Source organism: Papio anubis, chromosome 3 (assembly GCF_008728515.1).
Source record: "Papio anubis isolate 15944 chromosome 3, Panubis1.0, whole genome shotgun sequence".
Lineage (NCBI taxonomy): Eukaryota > Metazoa > Chordata > Mammalia > Primates > Cercopithecidae > Papio > Papio anubis.
Genome location: NC_044978.1, coordinates 12250697 through 12275959, shown reverse-complemented (window position 1 = coordinate 12275959; position 25263 = coordinate 12250697). Strand labels below are relative to the sequence as shown.

Here is a 25263-nt window from a genome sequence, read left to right as displayed (position 1 = left end):
GTCTCAAACTCTGTCCAACCTCAAGTGATCCACCCGCCTCGGCCTCCCAAAGTGCTGGGATTACAGGAATGAGACGAATTTGTGGGTTAGACAATAACCTAGGGAGGAGGGAGAAACGGAGGAAATGTTGTCGATGTGACAAGTGGGTGGTTGTGTGTCTTTATGTGTGTTTTTCTATACTGGGTAATAAAAATAATGCCTAGATTTGTAAGATGACAGAAGGAAACCCTTCAGAGGCTCTTGAATTTGACTCTTCTGTAAATGTATGTCCTGAAAGAACAGCTACATATAAGCAAAGATCTCCAAATCTCTTTCTTCTTTCAGCAAGTTTTGTCATAATCATGACACAAATAATTCAGTTTTAAAAAACATAGCTGTTCTAGAATATGACTGTTAATGGAGCACTTGAAGCATATTCTGACTCAACAAGTCAAGTTCAAATAGTATTTGTGGGCATGAGAACATGGTTTGTTTTTATCTGCATCCAGACATTCTACCCCTGGAAAAGTTTTGTGCCATGATTTTTTAAAAGAAATACTGTCTAGAGCTTTGACAGTGCTCTCTCTGATAATCCTTAACCAATTAAATAGGACCCACCAGAGACCTTGTTCATGAAAGATTTACAGAAAAGTCACAATGTAGTTGAATTCAAAATGAAGAGTGTAAGATAAGTGAGCAATTTTTGAATAATAACATATTCAGTAAAAGATAAAACATATCACCTCGAAATACAGTGGAACAACATTAAAGTAGATATCTTGGGAGACATTTCTCTCCCCTCACAACCCTTTAGAATAAACAGATTTCTTCAGGGTTACTTGAAAGACTGTAACACTTAAAAGGTAATTGGGTCAACAATCTTGTTTTGAGACAACGCTCTAGGGATGTACTCATCTTGCCTCCAAGCAACAGCATCATTTTGATAATTTGAAGAACAAAAATGTTAGTTTGATGGTCTCCGGCTGAACTGACACTTGTAGAGAAAGAAGCTAGTTTGTTTATTTCTAAGGGATATTGCATATCAAGACCTGAATTAATTCCATGTGTTGACACACAATAATTACTGGTTTCCAGAAGAGGATGTTACTTTTGCAAGATTTTCTACTTTGTTTATTTTCTTCTTAAGTTAGGAACAACAGCAGTAGGAAATCAGGTCTACAGCAGGAAATGGGAGCCACAGAATTATAGAGTATGGATTCTGCAGGAGAGAGCAGGCAAGGGAGGAGAATTAAATACATTAAATTCCTAGCATGTGTCAGGCACTCTGGTAGGTGTTTCATAATTTATCGTTGTTATATTAATTTATAAAGCATGTATTCATGTCCCTCATTTGGCAGATGTGAAAAAGGCTCAGAGAAGTCAAGTACTTTCTCCAAAGTCACATAGATAATGCGGTAGCAGAAAAAGAATTCTAATTTAGGGCTGTCAAGTTCCAATGTTATTGTTCTTTCTAATTGAAGGCTGACTCAGGAAAAGAACTAGACATCATCTAGCTCTTTTCTAATTCTAATGCACTGCTTAATTCTAATGTGCATATGAATCAGCACAATAGATCTTGTGAAAATGCAGTTTCTGATTCAGTAGGTGTGGGGAGGGGCCTAATATCCTGCATTTTTTAAAGCTCCCTGATGATGCTGATGGTGTTGGCTTAGGAACTACACTTACAGTAGATAATCTCTAGTTTACCCTCTCGGGTTCAGCTGTAGAAACCTAATGTTTAGAGAAAGAGCCTAAGATCCCTAACTAGTGCTGAGTTTGAGCCAGTGTGAATGCCAAAAGGTGGTTTTAGAGGTAGCCCTCTCCTTTTCTCCATCAGCCCGCCAAAGCAGACCCACATAAAAGTACATGTACTTGGCCAGGCGTGGCGGCTCATGCCTGTAATCCCAGCACTTTGGGAGGTCGAGGCAGGCGGATCACGAGGTCAAGAGTTCGAGGCCATCCTGGCTAACACGGTGAAACCCCGTCTCTATTAAAAATAGGAAAAATTAGCCGGGTGTGGTGGCGGGCGCCTGTATTCCCAGCTACTCGAAAGGCTGAGGCAGGAGAATGGTGTGAATCCTGGAGGCGGAGCTTGCAGTGAGCCAAAATTGCACCAGTGCACTCCAGCCTGGGCGACAGAGCAAGACTCTGTCTCAAAAAAAAAAAAAAAAAAAAAAAAAAAAAAAGTGCATGTACTTGCTGTGCGAATTCAGCTACAAGAACTCCCTAGGCCCCTATTTCAATGAGATTGCTGTCCCTGTCTTCTATTGGCATTCTGGAGTCATCATCACTGTGAAACTGTGTTTTGACTTCCAGTTGGTGCTCTTTCTACTGTAACTGAAGTGTTACATCTCAAAATGGGATGTACAAATGAGAAATGAAATGAAACCATTATGATTCCCCCACAGCAGGAGCCACAAACGCAAATGTCCATGGTCAGGTGAGTAATGCAAAGGAATAATGTGGTCTTTGTGGGTACTGACAAAACTGAGAGCTTGTGTCCATCCCAAGAGGGCAGCTCATACACACGTTCTGGTGGTCACCACCATGTGGAATGCAACCTTAATGCTGACTGATCTTCCAGGTTTTCAGAGAAGTTAGAAATATGGATTATTTTAAATAGACCATTTAAAAATAGTCTTTTTAGAGCAGCTTTGGGTTTGCAGCAAAATCAAGCAAAACATATAGTTCTCATATACCACTGCCTCCCCATATTCTCCCCCGTATCAATATCCCCCACCACAGTGGTTCCTTTGTTACAAACCTGGGACCACATCCATAGTCCATAGTTTACATTAGCATTTATTCTTGCTGTCGTACCTCCTATGGGTTTTGACAAATGCATAATGACATGTACTGTGACTGCCCTGAAAGTCCTCCATGTTCTGCCTTTTCATCCCTCCCTCCATACTACTCCTGGCAACCACTGATTTTTTAAAAAATCTCCATAGTTTTGCTTTCCCAGAATATCGTACGGTTGGAATCATACAGTAGGAGACCTTTTCAGACTGGTTTCCTTCACTTAGTAACACACATTTAAGGTTTCTGCATGTCTTCTCATGGCTCAAAAGCTATTTTCTTTTTAGCAGTGAATAATATTTTACTATTAACAGTAAATAAATAATAAATATTTATATCTATTTATTATATGGAGTAGCTCATATTTATTGTACCACAATGTATTTATTCACTCAACTACCAAAAAACATCTTGGTTGCTTCCAAGTTATGGCAATTGTGAATAAAATGGTTATAAGCATCCAGGTACAGGTGTTCATGTGGACACAAGTTTTCAACCCATTTGGGTAAATACCAAGGAATGTGGTTACTGGATCACATGGTTAAGAGCATATTTAGTTTTGTAAGAAGCTGCAAAATTGTATTCTATTTTCAGGTACCACTGTGCATCCATACCAGTAATGAATGAGCGTTCCTGTTGCTGCACATCCTCCCCAACATTTGATGTTGTCAGTGTTTTGTTTTGATATTGGCTGTTCTAATAGGTAGATAGTGGTATCTCATCGTCTTAATTTGCATTTCCCTAATAACATATGATGAGCAGCAAATTTTCATATGCTTACTTGCAATCTGTAAATCTGTATATCTTCTTTAGTGAAGTGTCTTTTCAAGTCTTCTGCCCATTTTAAAGTCTTGCTGTCCATTTTCTTATTGTTGCATTGTAAATGTTCTTTGTATATTTTGGATAACAATCCTTTATCAGCAAAGTCTTTTGCAAATATTTTCTCTCAGCTTGTAGCTTGTCTTCTCACTCCCTTGATAGCATCTTTCACAGAGTAGAAGTCTTAAATTTCAGTGTATCAATTATTTTTTTCATGTATCTTGCCTTTGGTATTGTATCTAAAACTCATTGCCGTACCCAGGCCCTCTAGATTTTCTAGGAGTTTTATTGTTTTGCATTTTTCGTTTAAGTATATGCTCTATTTTGAGTTAATTTTGGGAAATGGTATAAGTTTAATTTCTCAACTCAGTTTTCTGCATGTGTATGTCTACTTGGTCTAGTACCGTTTGTTGAAGAGACTATTTTTTTTCTCGATGGTATTGCTTTTGCTCATTTGTCAAAGATCAGTTGACTATATTTATGTGGGTTTATTTCTGGTCTATGTATTTTGTTCTATTGATGTATATGTCTGTTCTGTTGACAATACCACAATATCTTAATTACTGTTTTTTTTCCCCTAAGTCTTGAAGTCGGGTAGGGTCAGACTTTCAACTTTATTCATTGCCTTCAATATTGTGTTAGCTATTCTTGGTCTTGTACTTCTTCATATACATTTTAGAATCAGTTTGTCAGTATACATGACATAACTTGCTAGAATTTTGAATGGAATTGTATTGAATCTGTAGATCAAGTTGGGAAGACCTGACATCTTGGCAATATTGAGTCTTGCTATCCATGAATATGCGATATCTCTAAATTTATTTAGTTTTTCTTTGATTTTTTTTTAAAAGTTTTATAATCTTCTTCATAAGATCTTGTACATATTTTCATTAGATTTATATGTAATTATTTTATGCTTTTGGTGATAATGTAAGCATTATTTTGTTTTTAATTTTAAATTCTATTTGTCCATTGATGGTATATTGGAAAGTGACTGACTTCTTTTTTTTTTTTTTTTTTTAGATGGAGTCTCGCTCTGTTGCCCGGGCTGGAGTGCAGTGGCCAGATCTCAGCTCACTGCAAGCTCCGCATCCCGGGTTTACGCCATGCTCCTGCCTCAGCCTCCCGAGTAGCTGGGACTACAGGCGCCCACCAACTCACCTGGCTAGTTTTTTGTATTTTTTAGTAGAGACGGGGTTTCACCGTGTTAGCCAGGATGGTCTCGATCTCCTGACCTCGTGATCCACCCGTCTCGGCCTCCCAAAGTGCTGGGATTACAGGCTTGAGCCACCGCGCCCGGCCTGACTGACTTCTGAATACTAATCTTGAATGCTTCTATCTTACTATAACAGTTTGTTAGTTCCAGGAGATTTCTTATTGATTCTTTCAGATTTTCTGGATAGACAATCCTTCATGTTATCTGCAAACAAAGACAGTTTTATTTATTTCTTCCCAATCTGGATAACTTCTGTTTTCTTGTCTTATCTTATTGGACTGGCTAGGATTTCCAGTACAATGCTGAAAAGGAATGATGAGAGGGCACATAATTTTTTAAATTGTTATTTTTAAATATTTGAAACAAAACTCTTTCTCTCTCTTTCTCTCTCTCTAAAAATAATATATATATATATATATGTTTTTTTTTTTTTTGAGACAGAGTTTTGCTCTTTTGCCCGGGCTGGAGTGCAGTGGTACAATCTTGGCTCACTGCAACCTCTGCCTCCCGAGTTCAAACTATTCTCCTGACGCAGCCTCTCAAGTAGCTGGAATTACAGATTTGCACCACCATGCCTGGCAAATTTTTGTATTTTTAGTAGGGGGTTTCACCATGTTGCCCAGGCTGATCTTGAACTCCTGACCTCAAGTGATCCACCCACCTTGGCCTCTCAAAGTGCTGGGATTACAGGCGTGAGTCACTGTGGCTAGCCAAAATCTCAAATATTTTTAAATGCTGGGCTAGCTAGACAAAATATATGTGGAGATACATATTTGGCCAGAGAGCTGGCAGATTGTGACCTCTGCCCCACATCGTTGTGTGGAAAAACTATGCACTTTCAGATGATTGGAATCAACTTCTTTTTTTTTTCTTGTTCTTTTTTGTTGTTGTTGTGGAGATACTGTCTCACTCTGTCACTTAAGCTGGAGTGCAGTGGTGCACTCTTGGCTCACTGCAACCTCCACCTCCTGGGTTCAAGTGATTCTGGTGCCTCAGCCTCCCGAGTAGTTGGGATTAGAGGTGTGTGTCACCACACCTGGCTAATGTTTTGTATTTTTAGTAGAGACGAGGTTTCACCGTGTTGGCCAGGCTGGTTGTGAACTCTTGTCCTCAAGTGATCTGCCCACCTCGGCCTCCCAAAGTACTAGGATTACAGGCGTGAGCCACCACGCCTGACTGGAATCAACTTTTTAAACCAAAACTATTTTAGACATGATCAGCATAATGATTAACTACTTTATATTCAGGTATTTACTATACTGAAATGACTAAGAGAATGACTCTTATAAAGGCCCTATTCTAGTCTACATACCCTTCCAATAGCTAACTAGTGATAAGATTGAGTGTGAATGAATCTTTACAACTGGGGTTGCCAGAAACTAGAGATATTATAATAAATTACACAGATAGCTCAGTCTCAATACATGATGGGAGAAAGAGAGGGAAATCCATGAGGCCCCAGTCAAGGGTTAAGTCTTGGACATGGTTATAAAATCAACCACTTCTTTCTTTCTTCCTTTCTCTCTTTGACAGCAAAATACACATAACAGAACATTTACCATCTTAACCATTATTAGAACTAAATTACCATCTTAGCCATCATTAACCACTTTCATCTTCCCTAACTAAAACTTTGTACCTGTTAAACAACTCTCCATGCTTTCTTTTCCTCAGCCCCTGATAACCACTCATCTACTTTCTGTTTCTATGAATTTGACTATTCTAGGTACCTCATCTCACTGGAATCATACAGTGTTTCCAAACCAAACTATCAGATATGTAATTAATTCAGAAAGGCTAGTTCAGAAGGCTAAACTTTTCTACCACTGCTTAGTATCTCAGTAAACGACCCTGCTCGAATCTTCATTTTAGGATTGGTTCCTCTGAGAATATCTAGGATCCTCTAGGGTTGTTGGAGGGAGAGGTATTCTCAATCAATTTTGGATAATAACATATATATTTCTGCTTGTCCTTCAAGCAGCAATATTCATATTCAGAGACTTCCTTCCCTTCCATTTTGTATGTCTGCCATAGAATTTCAACTTGACTTGTGTAACTTGGCTTCAAAATGTTCCACTGACTAGGGGATTATTTGGTTGGCAATGGACTGTTAATCCAATTAAATAATAGCAGCTGGTAGTTCCTTTCCAATGTGGCTAGATGAGACACCTGGGTGAGGTATGTCCAGTTAATTATTTACAAAATGAACCAAATCCAGAGAAAGGAGTAGGTGTTATCATGGTTTTTGCATCTTGTTTTAACTGATAACTTATCTTCAAGTCATCTTTTAATGTGAACATATCAAATAATTCAAGCAAATGTTACAAAATATATGTTTTAAAAGTATTACTCTAGACCAGGTGTGGTAGCTTACGCCTGTAATCCTAGCACTTTGGGAGGTCAAGGTGGGCGGATCACCTGAGGTCAGGAGTTTGAGACCAGCCTGGCCAACATGGTGAAACCCTTTCTCTACTAAAAATACAAAATTAGCCAGACGTGTTGGCGCTCACCTGTAATCACAGCTACTTGGAGGCTGAGGCAGGAGAATCGCTTGAACCTGGGAGGTGGAGGATGCAGTGAGCCTAGATTGTGCCATTGCACTCCAGCCTGGGCAAAAAGAGCAAAACTCCATCTCAAAAAAAAAAAAAAAAAAAAGTTAAAAAAACTACTCTATACGTAATAGTCTACATTAAATGGGCTTAAGTTCTATAGCTGCCATTCCAAATATGGATTGATCTTTCGTGGCTCAGAATATCAGAATTATGAATTCAATTAATTCATTCACCATATCTATAATTCTGCATACAAATTAAATGTTAGGAAACCTAGTAAGTTAGTAAGAACATAGAGTGCTGAACACAACATATTTTGTTTAAGAATATAGAAACCTGGGGTTATAATTTATGTATGATCTCCATTTTTGCCGAATTCTGTGACTATACTGGAGATTATCTGAGTATTATATCTGACTTAGAATTTGAGAACCTTGTTTTACTGCTGTTGCTGAAGAAAAGAAATGAAAACAGCAGACTCTTGAAGGATAGAATTAACTGTAGTGTGTGCACCCTTGGAATGGTAGCACCCTTGGTAGGATAAGCATGATCACAGGCAGAGAGAAATGATATGTTCTTGACACTAACTAGTCATGTTGCCTCCTGAGTTATGCATCACTTTTAAGTCTCAGCTTACCTATAAAATACAGGAGTTAGATTTCTGTAGTTGATCTCAAAGGTGTATTCTAGTCTAGTTCTATGATCCTATGAACCATTTACAGTTTCACATTTATGGTTAGCTTTAATGAGCCTTGATATATTAGGAAAATAATATGTAGGTATGATTTTTTAAAAAATCTAGTAGAGAAAGGCTTATGGAATTATCAGTGATCTTCTTATACCTCCACCTCCACTCCCTGTGGAAATCACTATTGACTTCTCCTGGTGATAACCTCCGTATTCTAAAAGGGAAGTGATACTTATAACTCTTTTTTTGATTGAGTGTAGATGATGAGGATTTTCCTCACACTGCCCATTGCAGTTAAATCACTGTAGAGAGAGAGATCCTTGCTTGATTTCCTATAAACATTTACACCTTTGTTTCTTGTTTCATTTCCTACTGACAGTGTCTCCTGATTTTCTATTTTAAAAGATGAGAATATTCATCATTTTAAACGTAGCCTGTTTACATTTGAATTACCTTAGTCACTATCTGATTATTTTCTTCAAAGTAAAGAAGTTAACATTCAGATGTTTTAGATGGTATTCCCGAATAGAATAATGGTTCTTTTGAAAACTTCATCACAACGAATTCAATGTTCATTATATGAACATTGTAAAACAATCTCAGAAGGTTGTCCTTCGCTTTTGTTAAGTGATTCTTTAGTTTGAACTTGCAAAACTGCAGTCTTTGCTCTTATCTTCAATTTACCTGCAAGTCTACAACTTTTTTTTTAATCTCAAATACATATTGCAAGGGAAAGCAAGTAATAGCAAAATAAGGCTCTTTTACTAAGCACTGTTGACAGTATCAAGAATTGTGAAGGGTCAGAGGTTTCACTCTACTTGCCAGCTAACAAGTTAGCTTGCCACAGCTTCATGCAAACAGGCAGAAAACATGAGACATGTGGGTCAGAGACGAAGGACATTATTAGTCACAGCACAGTAAGCAACATGACTTTGATGTTCTGATCCCTACTAGGGTCCCGGTGGGGGTACAGAGGGGCAGGTTCAGGTGGATACTGCAAACAGTAAGTTTGCGTGCATCACAGCTGAGGGACCTCATGCTTAGGAAACCCCAGCCTTTTATAAGGGTTGCAAGCAAACCTGCCTAACCTTTGTCTCAAAGGGAGACATTATTTTTATTGTACTAGACAGCAAACAAACATGCCCCTTGCCCAGGAGGGAAACGCTCTCTCAATCTTCCAAGGCTTTTAATTTTTTTTTTGCTATGGAAACATTCTTGAAAAGATAGTCCTGAACAAAAGCCAGCGCCACACATGCCTGAAGGAATTGCAGCTACTATGTATAAAATTACCTAAACCAAGGATGCTATTACCTTCCTCATTGGCTTTTGGTAGGATTAAATGATAATACATCAAAGTGCTTACTATTGTTAGGTGTTCAATCAATGCTGGCTACTCTTATACAATAGGACATAGTCAGATGAAAGAACTTTAATACTTGAGTTTCCCGCCTCCATCATAAAAATAATATATGCTTCTTTTTCTCCTTTTAAATAGACTTTATTTTTTAGAGTAGTTTTAAGTTCACAGCAAAATTGGGAGGAAGGTACAAAGATTTCCCTGATATTCCCTGTCGTCACACATACACAGTCTTTCTTCCACACTATCCACCTTCCCCAGCAGAGTGGTACATGTTACAACTGGTACACCTGACACTGACACATCATTATTGCCCAGAGTCCATGGTTCACGTCAAGGTTCACTCAGTGTTGTATATTCTACGGGTTTGGAGAAATGGATAAAATGACATCCACCATTTGCAGTATTACAGAGAAGAATTTCACTGCCCTAAAAGTAGTCTGTGCTTTGCTCCCTCCCCACAACCGCTGGCAGCCTCTAATCTTTATACTGTCTTCATAGTTTTTCCCTGTCTGGTGTCATACAGTTGGAGTCTTATGGTATGGATGCTTCTTTTTAAAAAACATACAAATATTATTAAGATAAAGTCACCCACAACCTTCCTACAAAGTAGTACCTTTAACTTTTTGATTAATTTCCTAATAATATCTTTCTAGGCATCTATTTTTTAAAAAATTCCTTTTGTCCTTTAGAAAGTTTCATTTGTCACTAGTTTAATAACCTCCAGAAAAACTCTTTAAACTATGTAAGCCTGTTTAAGCTTCTTTTTTTTTTTTTTTTTGAGATGGTCTCACTTTGTCATCCAGGCTGGAGCGCAGTGACGCGATCTCGGCTCACTGCAGCCTCAACCTCCCAGGCTCAAGCAATCTCACCACCTCAGCCTCTGCAGTTAGCTGAAACTACAGGCATGAGCCACCACATCCAGCTAATTTTGTGTATTTTTTGTAGAGACCGTTCCTACAAAATTATGTTATTGCCCAGGCTGGTCTCGAACCTCTGGCCTCAAGTGATTCTCCTGCCTCGGCCTCCCAAAGTGCTGGGATTATAAGCATGAGCCACTGCGCCTGGCCTAACCATTCTTTATGTATCAGTCAGGATAGGGTAGTTTATGCTGTGTCACAATAAAAAGGCTTATTTCTTATTCACACTACATGTGCATCCTGCACTGTCATGGGGTTCTCATTACGGTCACTCAAGCACAACCACCATCATGTTGTTAGCTTTGGAAAAAAATGCTCAGAACTCATGCCCAGGACATCCCATGGCTGGACCAGATCACGAGAGGCCAAAAAGAACAATCCTACCATGTGCCAGGTAGGCAGAGCTGGAAATGTTTGGTGAACAGGATTCGTGACAACCAGTTTACACTGTGGTTAGCAGAAATAAGAATCAACCTACCGTTAGTCTTTTCTGCCCATATAAATAAGTGAAATAATTTTTTTTAAGTTCCACGGATTAATCAAAGCAAATAAAGAGCATGAAACTACCAAAATCTTTATTTTATACCATGGTTAACATTTTCTTCTTTGTCTATTGTGCTAAAAATACGAAGCACTTGTTTATCCGAATCCTCTGGAGTATTAATCAAGAAATTTTAATATTGCTAATATCAAAATCACTTTCTTTTTCTAAGTAGGGCTGTTACATTGAGCTAAGAGAATGCTCAAACTTATGCCCACTAAAAATCTAAGTGACAATATGTTCGTTCTCAGAATCACATAGAAAAGTTGCTTAATCCATATATGTGCTTAGGACAATCTAGTTTCATCTTAGCAGTAGGCAAGTGAGAACATTTTTTTGTAAGGTCAAAGGAAAAAAAACAAAAACAACTTGCCAGAATGGGGAAAATTCTGCAACTAGATCCCTTACCTTATGCTATGTAATAGCCATGCAATCTATACAATGATACAACCAGGACAGATGTGAGGCAAACCACTAACTACTGTCTGGCAAAAAAAGTTAAATCATGGTCAGGTGCGGTGGCTCACGCCCATAATCCCAGCACTTTGGGAGGCTGAGGCAGGCAGATCATGAGGTCAGGAGTTTGAGACCAGCCTGACCAACATGGTGAAACCCCATCTCTACTAAAAATACACAAATTAGTTGGGCGTGGTGGCATGCGCTTGTAATCCCAGCTACTCAGGAGGCTGAGGCAGGATAATGGCGTGAACACGTGAGGCGGAGCTTGCAGTGAGCCGAGATTGGGCCACTGCACTCCAGCCACTGCACTCCAGCCTGGGCCACAGAGCGAGACTCTGCCTCAAAAAAAAAAAAAAAAAAAGTTAAATCATGATCAGATTTTCCAAGGCTCCCTTCCCAAGTTACTTTCTTGCATTTCCCATTTTAGTGAACCACTTCCAAATTCAATGTATTTCTAATTGGCTTACAATTCTCTTCCCCAACTGTGTTAATATTCACTATTCCTAATGTATTTCCCACAACCCCAGTGAACACTGGTATTGTAACATCATGAAAGAAAGACGTTCCCTCTGCATATACCATCACTAGGGACACACACTTCTTTTCAAAAGAAAGACACATCTGTATTATTTAAATAACATTACAGTCAAAACTCGAACTTTAAAAATGTATTTCCAAAGTAGTTCCATTACTTACAATATAGGGAAATTATTTCTCTGAGGAAGAATGTGAGTTAAAAAGAAAACATCTTTTAGAAACATATGTGGATTGCTTTTGTCAGCTAAACTCGTAATTTGCTGGGAAGTGACAGGCCATGAATACTTCATTCTCCTTTTCCTGGTGATTTTGTAAATGACTGCCTTATTTATTAATGGAAAGCAAATATGCAAAATGCAAGTATCATCTTAAAGTAACCGCAAGTTTAAATCTGGTTTCTTTTTTCTTTTTCCAAGGCCCAGCACCAGGTTTAAGCAGGTTAGCATACCTCAGATAACCCTGAACAGTAAGATTCCCTCTCTCAGAGTGTGAAGCTGTAGGGCTGCCATTAGCAGTTGCTAATTCCAGGTTTCAAGTTCTCATTTATGAAGAATCTGATTTAGTGGCACAGAGGGCATTTTTAAAGAGGTTCCCCAGAGAATTCTGATACCTAGCAAGGTGTATTAGAACAAGTGATCTACACTGTTCTTAAAACGATAGTTTTCTCCCCTAAATTATAAAGAACATTAAACATTAAGATGAGCATAGAAAAAACAGCTGAAATTCTAAAGTTTGAAGACAATATCGTACACGTACATTTATTAATGAATGTTGATTAAAAAGATGATTTTGAAGGAAAAATGCTGCTGAGAAAGCACACACAACTTCTGTAGAGTTGCCATACAGACAGTTAATCAGAAGTTAGGAAAACAAACCAAGCTAAACAACGTATTTCTTGACTTACTTCTAACTGCAATACCCACCTCTGCATAAGGGATTAGTAAAATTACAGTACAGATCAAGTTCCCCAAATCATTTTTAAAAGAAATGATCAATACTAAATATTAGCAGGTAAAACATCATATTTTTGTGGCTTTCGAACTTTCACACACAGAGCTCCAAAAGAGGAAAAAAGCCAAGAAAATCAACACAATTCCTCATCAGAAGACTGCCCATATTTTCTAATATGTACAAATCAAAGAGTATCTCATGTTCTTAATATCATCTTCCTTCCTCAAGTTTTTAGGGAATATTAAGTAAAACCAATAATCAGTGATAAGAGATGCATCACTGTGACATACTGAAATTCAATCAGGACTCATCATGCTGAGACCCTGCTGTTTTTTTCTTTGGGTCTGAAAAACTTGTATACTCTAATTATTTTAAGCATCCAAATATGATTATTCCTTTTGGGTTTAATATATCACTGTGGAAATAAATCTCAAAGTGGCAATTTTTTGCGACACTGATCAGAAATCCAAATGTCACTTAAAACTTAAATATATACAAAACACAGCCATATACATATCCATCTTCAGAAAATATAAAAAAGGTTAAATAAAAATAGATAAAATTTCAGATACAGAAAGTGCCACATAAACAGAAATTTATTTTTGTGTTTATTTTACAAAAAGACTTTAGAACACATGAGGAACACTAGATGATGACAGTGAGCAGCCTTTTCAGCCTTTGTTTCTTTCTTCTTTAAATACAGATGCTGACAGAAAAGATGGACTAGATGCAGTCCACTTTTTCCTCAGTTGGCTGATTTTTTTCAGAATTATAAACCATGAAACTAAACTGAGTAAATGCTGAAAGTTTATTACAAGCAGCACCTGGGGCCAAAAATGAGAAAGACGTTTGGTTAACTATAGGATGTACATATTTATAACCAATACAGGTATTGCTTATTTGACTAGACACTGGCTACTGTATACCTTATGTCTAAGTCACAGGAAGTACACTAGTGTCTCCTCCTCAGAACTAAGCAGTGACCAGTCCATGAAAGGAACGAGGTAGCTGGTAAAATATCTCTTTGAACTTCAGAAAACTGGCTGATTTTTGTTGTTGCTGTGGATCTACACACACGCCGTCATTGCTACTATTATTTAACTGTTCTTACATGTCGTTCTTAGGAAAAATTATTCAGGCACATTCCCCACATTTTATTTCTCTAGCCACTAGAACATTCTCATCATTCATTCATAACTCCATACCCCACCACTGCTCCCTATTCTCCTACTCTCACAGGAAGAATCAAGAGTAATTTGTCATGATGCTTTGTCTAATCAAGTTCATCTTCTCATGCTCAAACACCTGGGGGAGGGTCCTCTTCGGTCATTAAATAGAAGAATCTAGTCAACTGTAAATTCATCCACAATTATATAATTATCATTTTTTTCATTCTGTTAAATCCAACTTTGAGTTTTCTAATAAGGTTTATTTCTTAAGAGGGAATCAATAAAACTGCCTTATTTGATACATAAAGCTTTTCCCCTTCATAATTTTTATTGACTTTTGTGTCTTAGTGCTTAAAAAAGAATAAAGCATTCTTCAAACAAGTTTTTCAAATAGAGAACTGTGGGAAGTAAAAGATCAAAGAACAATAATAAGCAGTCCAACCTAATAAGTCATATTGATCAGTAAGCTGTGTATCTTCCCCATCTGAAAATTCACTAATGAGAATCAGCAGTGGCTGATCTTAAAATGCTTTGAAACTGTGATAGGCTCACACGGAAAGTAAATGAAGCGAAACACAAGCCTCAAACAGTGCAAAAATAATTCTGCTAACCTCTTTGGTTTACTAATTAGTAATACATTTTGTTCTTTGGAGCCCCGAGAAGATCTAAATGGCTGAGGCATTTAAATAATGAATAGAAAAGAAATAGGGAAGATAATTTATCCTTGTCTATTTTTAATTAGTATAAACATTTGACTAGATTAGCCTATGTCAACATGTACTGGAGCTGAAGCTAAACTTCATTTAAGACACATGTGAAAGATAAGAACTACTAGTCAGAGACTGGGTCATAGCTATCAGCAGTCAATCAAAAGAGGCTTTTAGGTATATTTTTAACGCTGTGGGTCTTGACAGATCATCAATTAACATTTACTCAATGCCCACCTTAAGGAATCTCTTTTTCTGTTGAATATAGTGTATTGTACACAACAATATTTAAAAAGTGTATGTTTGATAAATATTTGGAAGTTCACACAAATAAAAAATCCAAACACAACTTACCATAACTTCCAGTCACATTGGCACATATAACAGCCCCAAAGAATTCTGGAAAATACTTCTGGATTCTTGAAATCACTTTTTGGCAAGCTATGGTTGGATCTTCTCCTCCTCTCATGTATTCTACAGCTTGGTAGCTGATTGAAACAAAGGTGAAACCTCAGTGTCACAGAATAAATACTAACTCCAAATTGGGTTAAAGTTAGGAATTAAAACCACCAAAATTGCCACGTGACAGAATACACATAAATGAACAGGAGTCGGTTACTTCTGTTAAAGCATCCACAAAGCAAGTCAACTTTGATACAGTGTCTATCTTTTCAACTAATCCACCCATGAATTTCAGATATAGAATACTATTTTTGACTTTGGCTGGATAACTGTCAGTAGTAATGGCCAGAAGTAAAAAAGAATACAGATTTTCAATGAGAAAAACAGCTACAATCAAAGGGGAAAGTAGTGTGCATGGGCACACCGTCTAGCTAGGGTGGTGAGCTGTACACGATGACTGTGCTTCCTACTTTTACCATCAACTATCACAGCCCTGTTACTCAGTAGCTTCACATCAATTATCTGGATAGATTGTAAGTGTTCTCATCTGGGAAGCAGGGTGAGAAATACTACTTTATTTCACAGGACTATGATTACTTAACTTGAATGATTGTCATTATCAAAATGATGGGCAACAAGCTTGTATGCAGTTTCAAAGCAGCTCTTATGCACAGAAATTCAGGTTACACAACACAAAAATTATGTTTTCTTTTTTTTTTTTTTTTTTCTTGAGACGGGGTCTTACTCTTATTGCCCAGGCTGGAGTGCAGTGGCACGATCTTGGTTCACTGCAACCTCCATCTCCCAGGTTCAAGCGATTCTCCTACCTCGGCCTCCCGAGTAGCTGGGACTATAGACTTGTACCACCATGCCCAGCTAAATTTTTTGTATTTTTAGTAGAAACAGTCAGGAGTTTGAGACCATGCTGGCCAGGCTGGTCTCAAACTCCTGAACTCAGGTGATCCACCTGCCTCAATCTCCCAGGTGCTGGGATTACAGGTGTGAGCCACTGCACCCAGCCTCAAAAATTATTTTCTATCTTAAAAGAAAAAAATATCTTCTCCAAAGGTCTCTAAAATTCACAAACTAAGAAGTGATACCTTGGTAGGAAGCGCATCAATATATCGCCATCCCCAGTGGCGGCGGCTGCCCCTGCAGTATCGTCAGCATAGGCTCCAGCTCCAGGTACTGGTGAGTCTCCTACACGGCTTTGAGAGGGTATCAACAATTTAGGGGAGGAAATCGAGTGTAAAACACATTAAGTCACAAGCTGTTCCAAATAAGGGATATCTCCACTTAGCCTCTGATACCGTTTTAAGTAAATTCTTCATCAGAACAAAGAACAGGTTTTCACTAGTTTTTGAACTAAGGTTTTCACAAACCTACATTAATTATGTAAGAATTTGTTATCAGATGTGGAGTGTAAAACAGCTGAACTCATAGAAACAGCGACTAAAATGGTGGTTACTGGAGGCTGAGGGAGGTGGACCTGGCGAGATGTGGGTCAAGGACACACAATTCCAGTTAGGCAAGAGGGAAGGTTCCAGAGGCCTACTGCGGATCATGCTAAGGTTAATAACAATAGAGTGCACATCTGAAAACTGCTACGCAGATTTTTTTTTTTTTGAGATGAAGTCTTGCTTTGTCATCCAGCAGGAGTACAATGGCATGATCTTGGCTCACTGCAACCTCTGCCTCCTGGGTTCAAGCGATTCTCCCTGCCTCAGTCTCCTGAGTAGCTGGGATTACAGACACGAACCACCAAACTCAGCTAATTTTTTTTTTTTTTTTTTTTAGTAGAGATGGGGTGTCACCATGTTGGCCAGGCTGGTCTTGAACTCCTGACCTCACGTGATCCACCTGCTTTGGCCTCCCAAATAGCTGGGATTACAGGCATGAGCCACCCTGCACGGCCGAAAACTGCTAAGTAGATTTTAAGTGTTCTCGCCATAATAAAATTGGTATGTGAGATAAGAAGTTAAATAGCTTGATTTAGCCATTCTACAACATACGCATACATCAAAATATCATGTTGTACACCACAAATACACACAATTTTCATTGTCATTAAAATTAATTTTTTAAAAGAACTTGTTATCAGCCAGGTATATACCAGGATGGCATAGAGTTAAAGTGACTATTCTATTATTACCATCCTTTATCATTTAATTTCCAGATTATTGCAACATGTTCAAAATTGGTTTCCCTTATCTACAATCTATTTCTGCTTCCTATGTAATGTGCCAAACTTTTACCAGATTTTTTTCTTGTAAGAAATTTTTAATGCTTTTCTATTTCAAAATTAAATCCAGAATGCCTTAAACTGACTTAAGACACCTTAAATCTGGCTCCAGTCTTCCCTTGCAGTCTTATCTTCCAATACCACTTCCCCTACCCCAAAACACACCCACCCACCCACACCCCTTCTTCCCTAGCCAGTGGGAGCCCTGAACACACACACACACCCCCAAACACCCACACCGGTGGGAGCCCTGAGCATGCACGCACACACACGCACACATACACACACGCACACATTCCTTCCAAGCCAGTAGGGAGTTCTGAACACATACACACACACGCACCTTCTTTCCAAGTCAGTGGGAGTTCTGAATACACGCATACATACACACATACACGCACACAACCTTCTTAGCCAGTAGGAGTGCTGAACCTCAACTACCATGAGTCAGGGCTCATCTCTAAGCATCACTTTACTGGTGTTCCTAACTACCCCAGCTTAAAGCGATCACCTCTGCCACCCCTAAACCCTACAGCACTGGCTGTGACTCCCTCTCCTGTGGCACTCAGCAGACAGTACTGCATTTTCTTTCACACTCATTCATCGTAGCTGTGAGACTAGGGCTGTGCTTTGCAACCCCCATAGCACCTAGCATATATTGCTCTGCATTCAATGTATATTTGACAGCTCTGTTCTTTTGGAAACACTAACCCATGTATTTTGAATTTTATACCATTTGTAGATGTACCAGCAGCGATACGTCCTGTCTTATGGATTACAACCATGCCTAGAAGTTAAAAAAATAAACAAATAAATAAACCACTGTAGGTGTATAAAGTTTACCTCAAATATAACCAAATAATTGAGCAGGCGGTAATAACTGCTGTGGTCTGAATGTTTGTGTTTCCCCAAATTCATATCAACATCCTATTCCACAAGATGATGGTATCAAGAGGTGAGGCCTTTGGGAGCTGATTAGGTCATGAGGACAGAACCCCCATGAATGGAATTCATGCCCTTATAAATGAGGCCCCAGAGAGCTTCCTCGTCCCTTCCACCATGTGAGGACACAGGAAGACGACGCCATCCATGAGCCAGGAAACAAGCTGTCTCCAAACTCTGAACCTGCCAGTGCCTTGATCTTGAACTTCCCAGCCTCCATAACGGTGAGAAATAAATTTCTGTTGTTTAGAAGCCACCCAGTCTGGGTATTTTGTTAATTGCCATGGTAACAGGCAATTAACATTATTCATTAACAGGTGGGGCCTTTAAGAGGCGATTAAGGCTAAAAGGGCTTAATGCCATTATTGCAGGGAGTGAGTTCCTGATATGAAGGATGAGTTCTACCCGATTTCCTGTCTCATTCTCTTGACTGCCACCTTGGGATGGCCCTTGCCAGATGCCAGCACCCTGTTCTTGAACTTCTCAGGCTCCAGAACTGTGAGCCAAATCAACTTTTGTTTATAAATTACCCAGTCTGTGGTAGTCTGTTATAGCAGCGAAAAACAAACTAAGACAAAAACTAATGTAAATTTTTAACATTATAACTTGGAAAAAGTTATTTAAGGTCACTAAACTACAGCAACATAACACTGCCAAAAAATGAAATATCAAATAAAGATTTAAAAATCCACAAGTGAATAGTCACTGGGTTTTAGTTGTCTTGTATAAATAATTTACCAAATTTTATACAGTTTCTAAGACAAGATTGATCAATCTATAGAGAGACACACTTAATTGGCAGTTAAAACAATCAAAATCAACTGCCAGTAGAAGAATAGGGAAGAGCTACAGGAAGATAATTAACTAAACTTTATCCATAAAAACTGCACAAAAGGCAAATTACCAATAGTGTCATGACCACGATTATCTTCTGTTTCTTTATGGATAGGAATATCCTGCTTTAAGATACCAAGTGGTTTGTAGGGTCCGCAGTATTTTGAGGGATCTGGTACAACATTCTGTAAACAAGATTTAAGTTTTACTTCTTACAAAGGGTATTTTTAGAAATTGCCAAGAAATTATGTACAATCACTAAACACTAGCAACGAATCAAGAAAAGACGTGGTAACTTAAAGATAAAAATTAAAAGCTAAGAAATCACTAAGTCTCATATAAAAACAAATAAGGTAAATAATTTTACTGAATATCCATTCTAGTCTAAGAATTAAATAATATAGGTGAGGTATCTATATTGCACGACACAGGTCCCTAATTTGTCTCTTTATATGCCTAAAATTCTCAACACGGTAGTAGATATAAAGTGTTTTAAAATTAGACATTAATCCTTAAACAAATTAGATACACACTGGACCTCTAAATTTCAGAAATTTGTTCCTTGGCAAAGAATTCTGAGATTTAAAGCAAAATATGTTTTAAAAGCTTTTATTGTTTTTTCAAAGCTAGGTTTATGTGAATATATTCTAAGTTGTGCTTTAAGATATCTTTATAAATCTTAAAGGCTCGAGTATATAACGCAAACTCATAAATTTAGGTTATATATGTAGACTGATATTAAAACAAGAAACCTATTCCTATTCCTCATGTCTTACACATCAGTGCACTAAGTGCCTCCCCTAACTTCGTTTTATGATTAGCCTCTTTCAAGTGCTAACCCAAGGGACTTCTGACTTGATGGCTACTCAAAAGTAATTAGGACTTAGGGAAGAAATAGATGAGAGACTAAGATATCCCATACAAGGACTCTGTATGGCAAAGGCAAACTGATTTATGCTAAAAGTCCCATTAAAGACAAATCATTCCACTGGTAACACACTAGACATGTAATATTATACATTCTCAAGTCAAGAACAAGATATTGGATATACTGCACATAGATAAAATCTAAGAAATATTTTAGACTCGTAGTTTCCAAACTGATTTTTTAGACTTAAGTTACAAGGAAATACAAGCAGCAGCCCTGATTGAGGCAGCCACCTCCACATGACAGAAACTTCAGTTTGAAAACTATTGTGAGAGACCAGTAGCTCTCCACGCTGGATATGCATCTGATGCAGCTAGAGGTGTTTCAGGAATATCCACAACTACAGAGTCAACTAAACTAAAACCACTGGTTCTAATGTACAGCCAGGATGCTAACCAGCACCCCAGACAACAGGCAGGCAACAGTGAGCAGAAAGGATGTCATTTAATATCTTCAATTAACTTATTTTTTAAAATTAAATACGTGTGCATACCCTCCAATAATTTGGCTGGCAATTCCGAGCAAGCCAATCTGAATGAAGAGCTTGAGAAGCACTGGTAGATAAATCTTCATTGACAAACCCCATACTTTCGGCAAATTTGGTGGCTGGAGATTGGAAAAAAGGCAAGTGTAAATTATTCGAGTATTGTCTTTTCAACAAAAATAAATGTACTAGAGGCATTCTGGGTCAGCAGCATCTTAAGAGAGCTACACAAAGACTTTCGAAGAAGTATTCATACATGAACAGTTTTAAGAGACTCAATTTTTACACCTTCGATTTCCTTATGTCCTTCCTAAAACTGATCTACTTAAAGCCGTTGGGGTATGCATTACAAGAGTTCTCATCCTGGCCGGGTGCAGCGGCTCATGCCTGTCATCCCAGCACTTTGGGAAGCGGAGGCGGGTGGATCACCAAGTCAAGAGATTGAGACCATCCTGGCCAACATGGTGAAACCCCGTCTCTACTAAAAATACAAAAATTAGCTGGGTGTGGTGGTACGTGCTTGTAATCCCAGCTACTTGGGAGGCTGAGGTAAGAGAATCACTTGAACCCAGGAAGGGGAGGTTTCAGGGAGCCGAGACCCTGCCATTGCACTCCAGCCTGGGTGACAAGAGCGAAACTCCGTCTCAAAAAAAAAAAAAAAAAAAAAAAGAGTTCTCTTCCCACCTCGCCTCCTCCACAATTTTCCTCCTTCCACTTCACAAAAGAAAAGACACACTTCTCACCAATACTGAGTCTTAGAATTGCACTGAAACTAGACTGCAATGCCTGCATATAAAAAAAAACTTTGAGACACCAAAGGAACAACTGAATTCCAATGAATGGGTAGCAGATCCTTTGACTTGTCAGGTAGTTTCTAATTGTGTAGATGCTACAAAATTGAGGGAAGACTACTGGAGTTGTCACATAATAGATCATTAACAATAAATTTTGACTACAGGTCACTGTACGGTTTTTGGTCTGTAACTTGGAAGGTGTTCAAATAACAGACACCATCGTAGCAAAACTTCCATTCCCTTCTTCTTAGAGATGAAGAAGTAAAGAGATTTAGAAGTTACTTACCCAGTTAAATAGATGTTAAGTAAAACAGCTGGAATTTGAACTTAGGTCTGCTTTTATCCGTGATTTTGTACTATTTTTCAGTGAAAACTATAGTCAAAAGACTAGAAAAAATTTCAGTGTAGTTAAAACAATACCTGACTCTCCTACTAAAAGTGTGTGTGTTGTATGTTCCAGTACTTTCCGTGCCACACCAATAGCATTTTTAATTCGTCTAAGATCTCCTACTGCTCCTACATCCATAGTAGTGCTGCAAGAAAATGGAATGCAGTTAAGAAATAAGAAGTTTTCACAGGTTCATACATTAAAAACATTGCTTTTCTCCAATCAATAGTGTTTTGCAGTTAAACTCCACCATCTTAACACAGAAGTGACAACACATCCATGAAGTTCATATAGATTCCCACAATCGGACAAAATTAGGGAAAAAATAGAAAATCAACTTGCCTATACCACAACAGCACTAAAATTCTCAGTTTCTCCAAGCTAATTTTAAATATGGCTTTTGAAAGGGGCCTGAAGGCTTCAGGTCAGGCAAACCACAGGATTTGTGGACAGCAGATAAACGATTGTTTATAAGGTCAGAGACACAGTTTTTCAGCTTGGCATTCTCCCGGTTCTAAGGAGACTACCTATCTCTCCATGTGATATTTCTATTACTCTGATTTTTTTTTTTTTTTTTTTTTAGTTGAGAGGGAAACTGTGTTTAGAAAGGTCATTAAGCTAGGGGTTTTGACCTGTGACAAAACTCATGCATTCTTTCATCTTGCTCTCAGAAGACCACAACTCTAAATGTAACTCAACATAATAAACAGGACCTGAACGGTGTTCTTACCCCTCCATGATCATGGCATCTAATGTGGTTTCTCCAAGTTCATCAGGACTTCCTCCAAAGCCTACAGAGCCGTCACACTGCTCTGTCTCACACATGGCACAGCCGCTCTCCACCGCATCCAGGGCAGAGCCTCCAGATGCTAATGCCCTCCACGCTGTTAATCAAATCCCAATAATGCTTGTTGATATTTATATATATATTTCAAAGCCAAATGCAACAAACCAATTCCAACTTAACAACTTTTTTCACATTTACTGAGTTAAACTGACTTTTTAACACATTAGTTTATCAAGTGCTACAAACGAGTCAGAGTCATAAGAGGCAAAATTATTTAACTAGTTATCAGAAGAACTCAAAAACTGGCTATTGGTGCAAAGTGAAGTTTTTTTTTTTTTTCCACTTACTAATATCTATTTCCTCTGTGTGTAAGAAACAAAATCAGTATCCCCTCCTTTATTTTAAAAGGTACCATCAAAACTACTAAAAGGTAGTTAAATAAAAAATCCACTAAACCACAGCCTTCTTCACACATTTCTTCTGCATCATTAGATTAAAATATGCATAATTAATATATGTCTTGAGGTAACACCTATCCCAGCAAGTCTTAATAATACTGAACAGCAAACAATTACAACGTGGACTTCATATGGATTAGTTCATTGCGTCTTCATAACAGCTTCTGTGGTAGGTACTGTACAATCACGACCCTCATTTTAAAGAAAAGGAAACAGAGCCAGAGGCCAGGCAGTTAGTTGAAGGTCACACAGTTGGTAAGTAGCAGAGTCAGGATCCCATACATGTGGGGATGTGGGGAAGGCTCTTCGATGGACAATTTCTTTCCTGGTAATAACAGAATTCCTTGAAGGGCAGGTGCTCTTGTTGGTAGACACTTTAAGCATCATTACAGCACCTAGAGGCTTGAAAGTGTATTTACGCAAATTCCCTCTTTCAATACAGGCAGCTTACACAGAACTGTCCCCGCCCAGACTGCTGCACTTTCTGTCTCATTATCGCTGGGAATATCTTTCTCACAGCCTGTTTCTTCATTTTCTCTGACTCGTATGCACTGCCTATAATACGGAAATTTAGCTCCACCACATTCTGGAGTCAATTCTGCCCCAGAAAGTTAGTATGTTAGCAACCTCAGATGGAGGAGGAGGGGTCTGAAAAATGACTCTTCTGGTCATTAAGCAAATAAAAGAAACAAGCATAGTACAGAGGAACATGCCAGGATAATGGTACGTAAGGGCTATTAACAAGACGCAGAGGACAGGAACCGAACTCATTCCGGGCACAAGCACGAGGGCAGTTAGGTCAGACAGCTCTTCCGGGAAGAGGTGATGCCTTAGCTTAGTGGTTCTCAACCCTGTCTGCAAATCGAAATCACCAAGGGAGCTTTTTTAAAAAAAACACAGTTGCCCTGGTTCCAGCAGTTAGATCACGATCACAGGAGGTGGGCGCCGCCAGGATGATTTCTGAGAAGCTCCGCAGATAGTTAACGTACAGCAAAGGTTGGAACCTCGAATTCTAGGTGGCAAGTAAAGCATGATAACACGTGGCAAAAAAAGTAAATGGCAAAAGAGTTCGCTATGGCTGGGAAACTATTAGTCGTCTACAAAATTGCGAAGAAGTGAGGGATTCGAAATGAGAGGTGGAGACGTATATAGCTCGCGAAAAGACTGTCAGGCAAAAAAGCGTACGTGCTACTTGAGTAAAGCATAAAGGCCATAACTATGGTCAGCAGCAGGGTGGAAATATTATTACGCTGCAGAAGGGAGGACCTAAAATGCAGCAGTTGTATGTAGGGAGGATGCAGTAAAGGCCACTTGGAAGAGACTGAGCGGCGCTGGAGATTCAGGAAGAGCTAGAGGGCGGGACCACGAGGCCCAGCCCAGCCCGGCGCTCGTCAGTCCGCCTGGCCCGGTGACTGCATTGGGGCGGGCTGATCCTCCCCACCCGCAAGCTCTCGCGGCGCAGCCACCCACCCAGGCCGCCAACCCGCACCTGCTTCGGTTGCATTCTTAAAAGGCCAAGTGTTGAGGACCAGGGGCAGAGGGCTGGAGCAGCGCACTAGGGCCTGGCAGAGCAGAAGCGGCACGAGAAGCAGAGGCAATTTCGACTTCCGCGCCATAGCTGAGCGCCGAGGGCACTAGCGCGAGAAAAGTCCCGGCAGCCAGCGGTCGCGGAACAATTAATCCCAGGCGCCCCGCCCGCTTGGCGGCCACGCCCGCTCTCTCGGGGGTGCGCCAGGCCTCCGTCAACTCTCGCGGGACCTGGCGTCTTTGGGCCTGCGGGAGCGTGGTGTCACGCGGTGCTGAGCTAGCTGTTCCCTGCGCTGAGGTGCTTCTTCCTAAGTGCTGTGCAGATTTTTAAAACAGCCAAACAAGTTGTTGCTTTTCCTGTTGTTAGATTTAGCTTGATATTGGGAAATTAATACAAAATTATTCAACTCTGGGTTGCAGGGCCCTAGGAACTTTAGCTGATTGCTGTGTGCTATGGATTTGGTCTTTTACTGTCTTTTTAATTTAAAGTTGAAGTTGAAAAGTTTGTCAAACTCAATATATTCTTGGGGATCCCAGGCCTCGGAAATCTGCAGTAGTTATTGAGTGTAGGTGGAGCGTGTTTGCTTACGATCGGATTCATTTTAGATTTTTTTTTCCATTTGTAGCGTCCGTCATTTTCGCACCACGACTTTTTGTAGCACTTCCTCATTATAAATCCCTGAGCTGGAAGAAAAACAAATGGCCTATGTACCCTCTACTTAGCACACTGAAGTGCACCTTCCTGCACCTCCAGGACAAGAAGGCTACCTCCATTCCTTTTTA

General features: G+C 39.1%; 1 protein-coding gene across 3 annotated transcripts in view; it reads right to left on the bottom strand.

The window, feature by feature from the left end:
- Positions 1 to 24689, bottom strand: part of AGA (aspartylglucosaminidase) — a 30368-nt gene extending 5679 nt beyond the window's left edge. Inside the window, exons 1-9 of one of the 3 annotated variants that reach the window (XM_003899388.4) lie at positions 24443 to 24689; positions 22439 to 22592; positions 21741 to 21853; positions 20536 to 20648; positions 19185 to 19299; positions 18050 to 18125; positions 16197 to 16304; positions 15049 to 15182; positions 13205 to 13642 (exon numbers count right to left, since the gene is read on the bottom strand). In XM_003899388.4, the coding sequence (XP_003899437.1) occupies positions 13542 to 13642; positions 15049 to 15182; positions 16197 to 16304; positions 18050 to 18125; positions 19185 to 19299; positions 20536 to 20648; positions 21741 to 21853; positions 22439 to 22592; positions 24443 to 24569 (1041 nt within the window). In that variant the 5' untranslated portion in view covers positions 24570 to 24689 and the 3' untranslated portion in view covers positions 13205 to 13541. Of the gene's footprint in view, positions 1 to 13204; positions 13643 to 15048; positions 15183 to 16196; positions 16305 to 18049; positions 18126 to 19184; positions 19300 to 20535; positions 20649 to 21740; positions 21854 to 22438; positions 22593 to 24442 lie in introns of those variants that run through there. The other 2 variants (XM_021938963.2, XM_009207898.3) reach the window with 2 other exon arrangements.
- Positions 24690 to 25263: the final 574 nt, after the last annotated feature.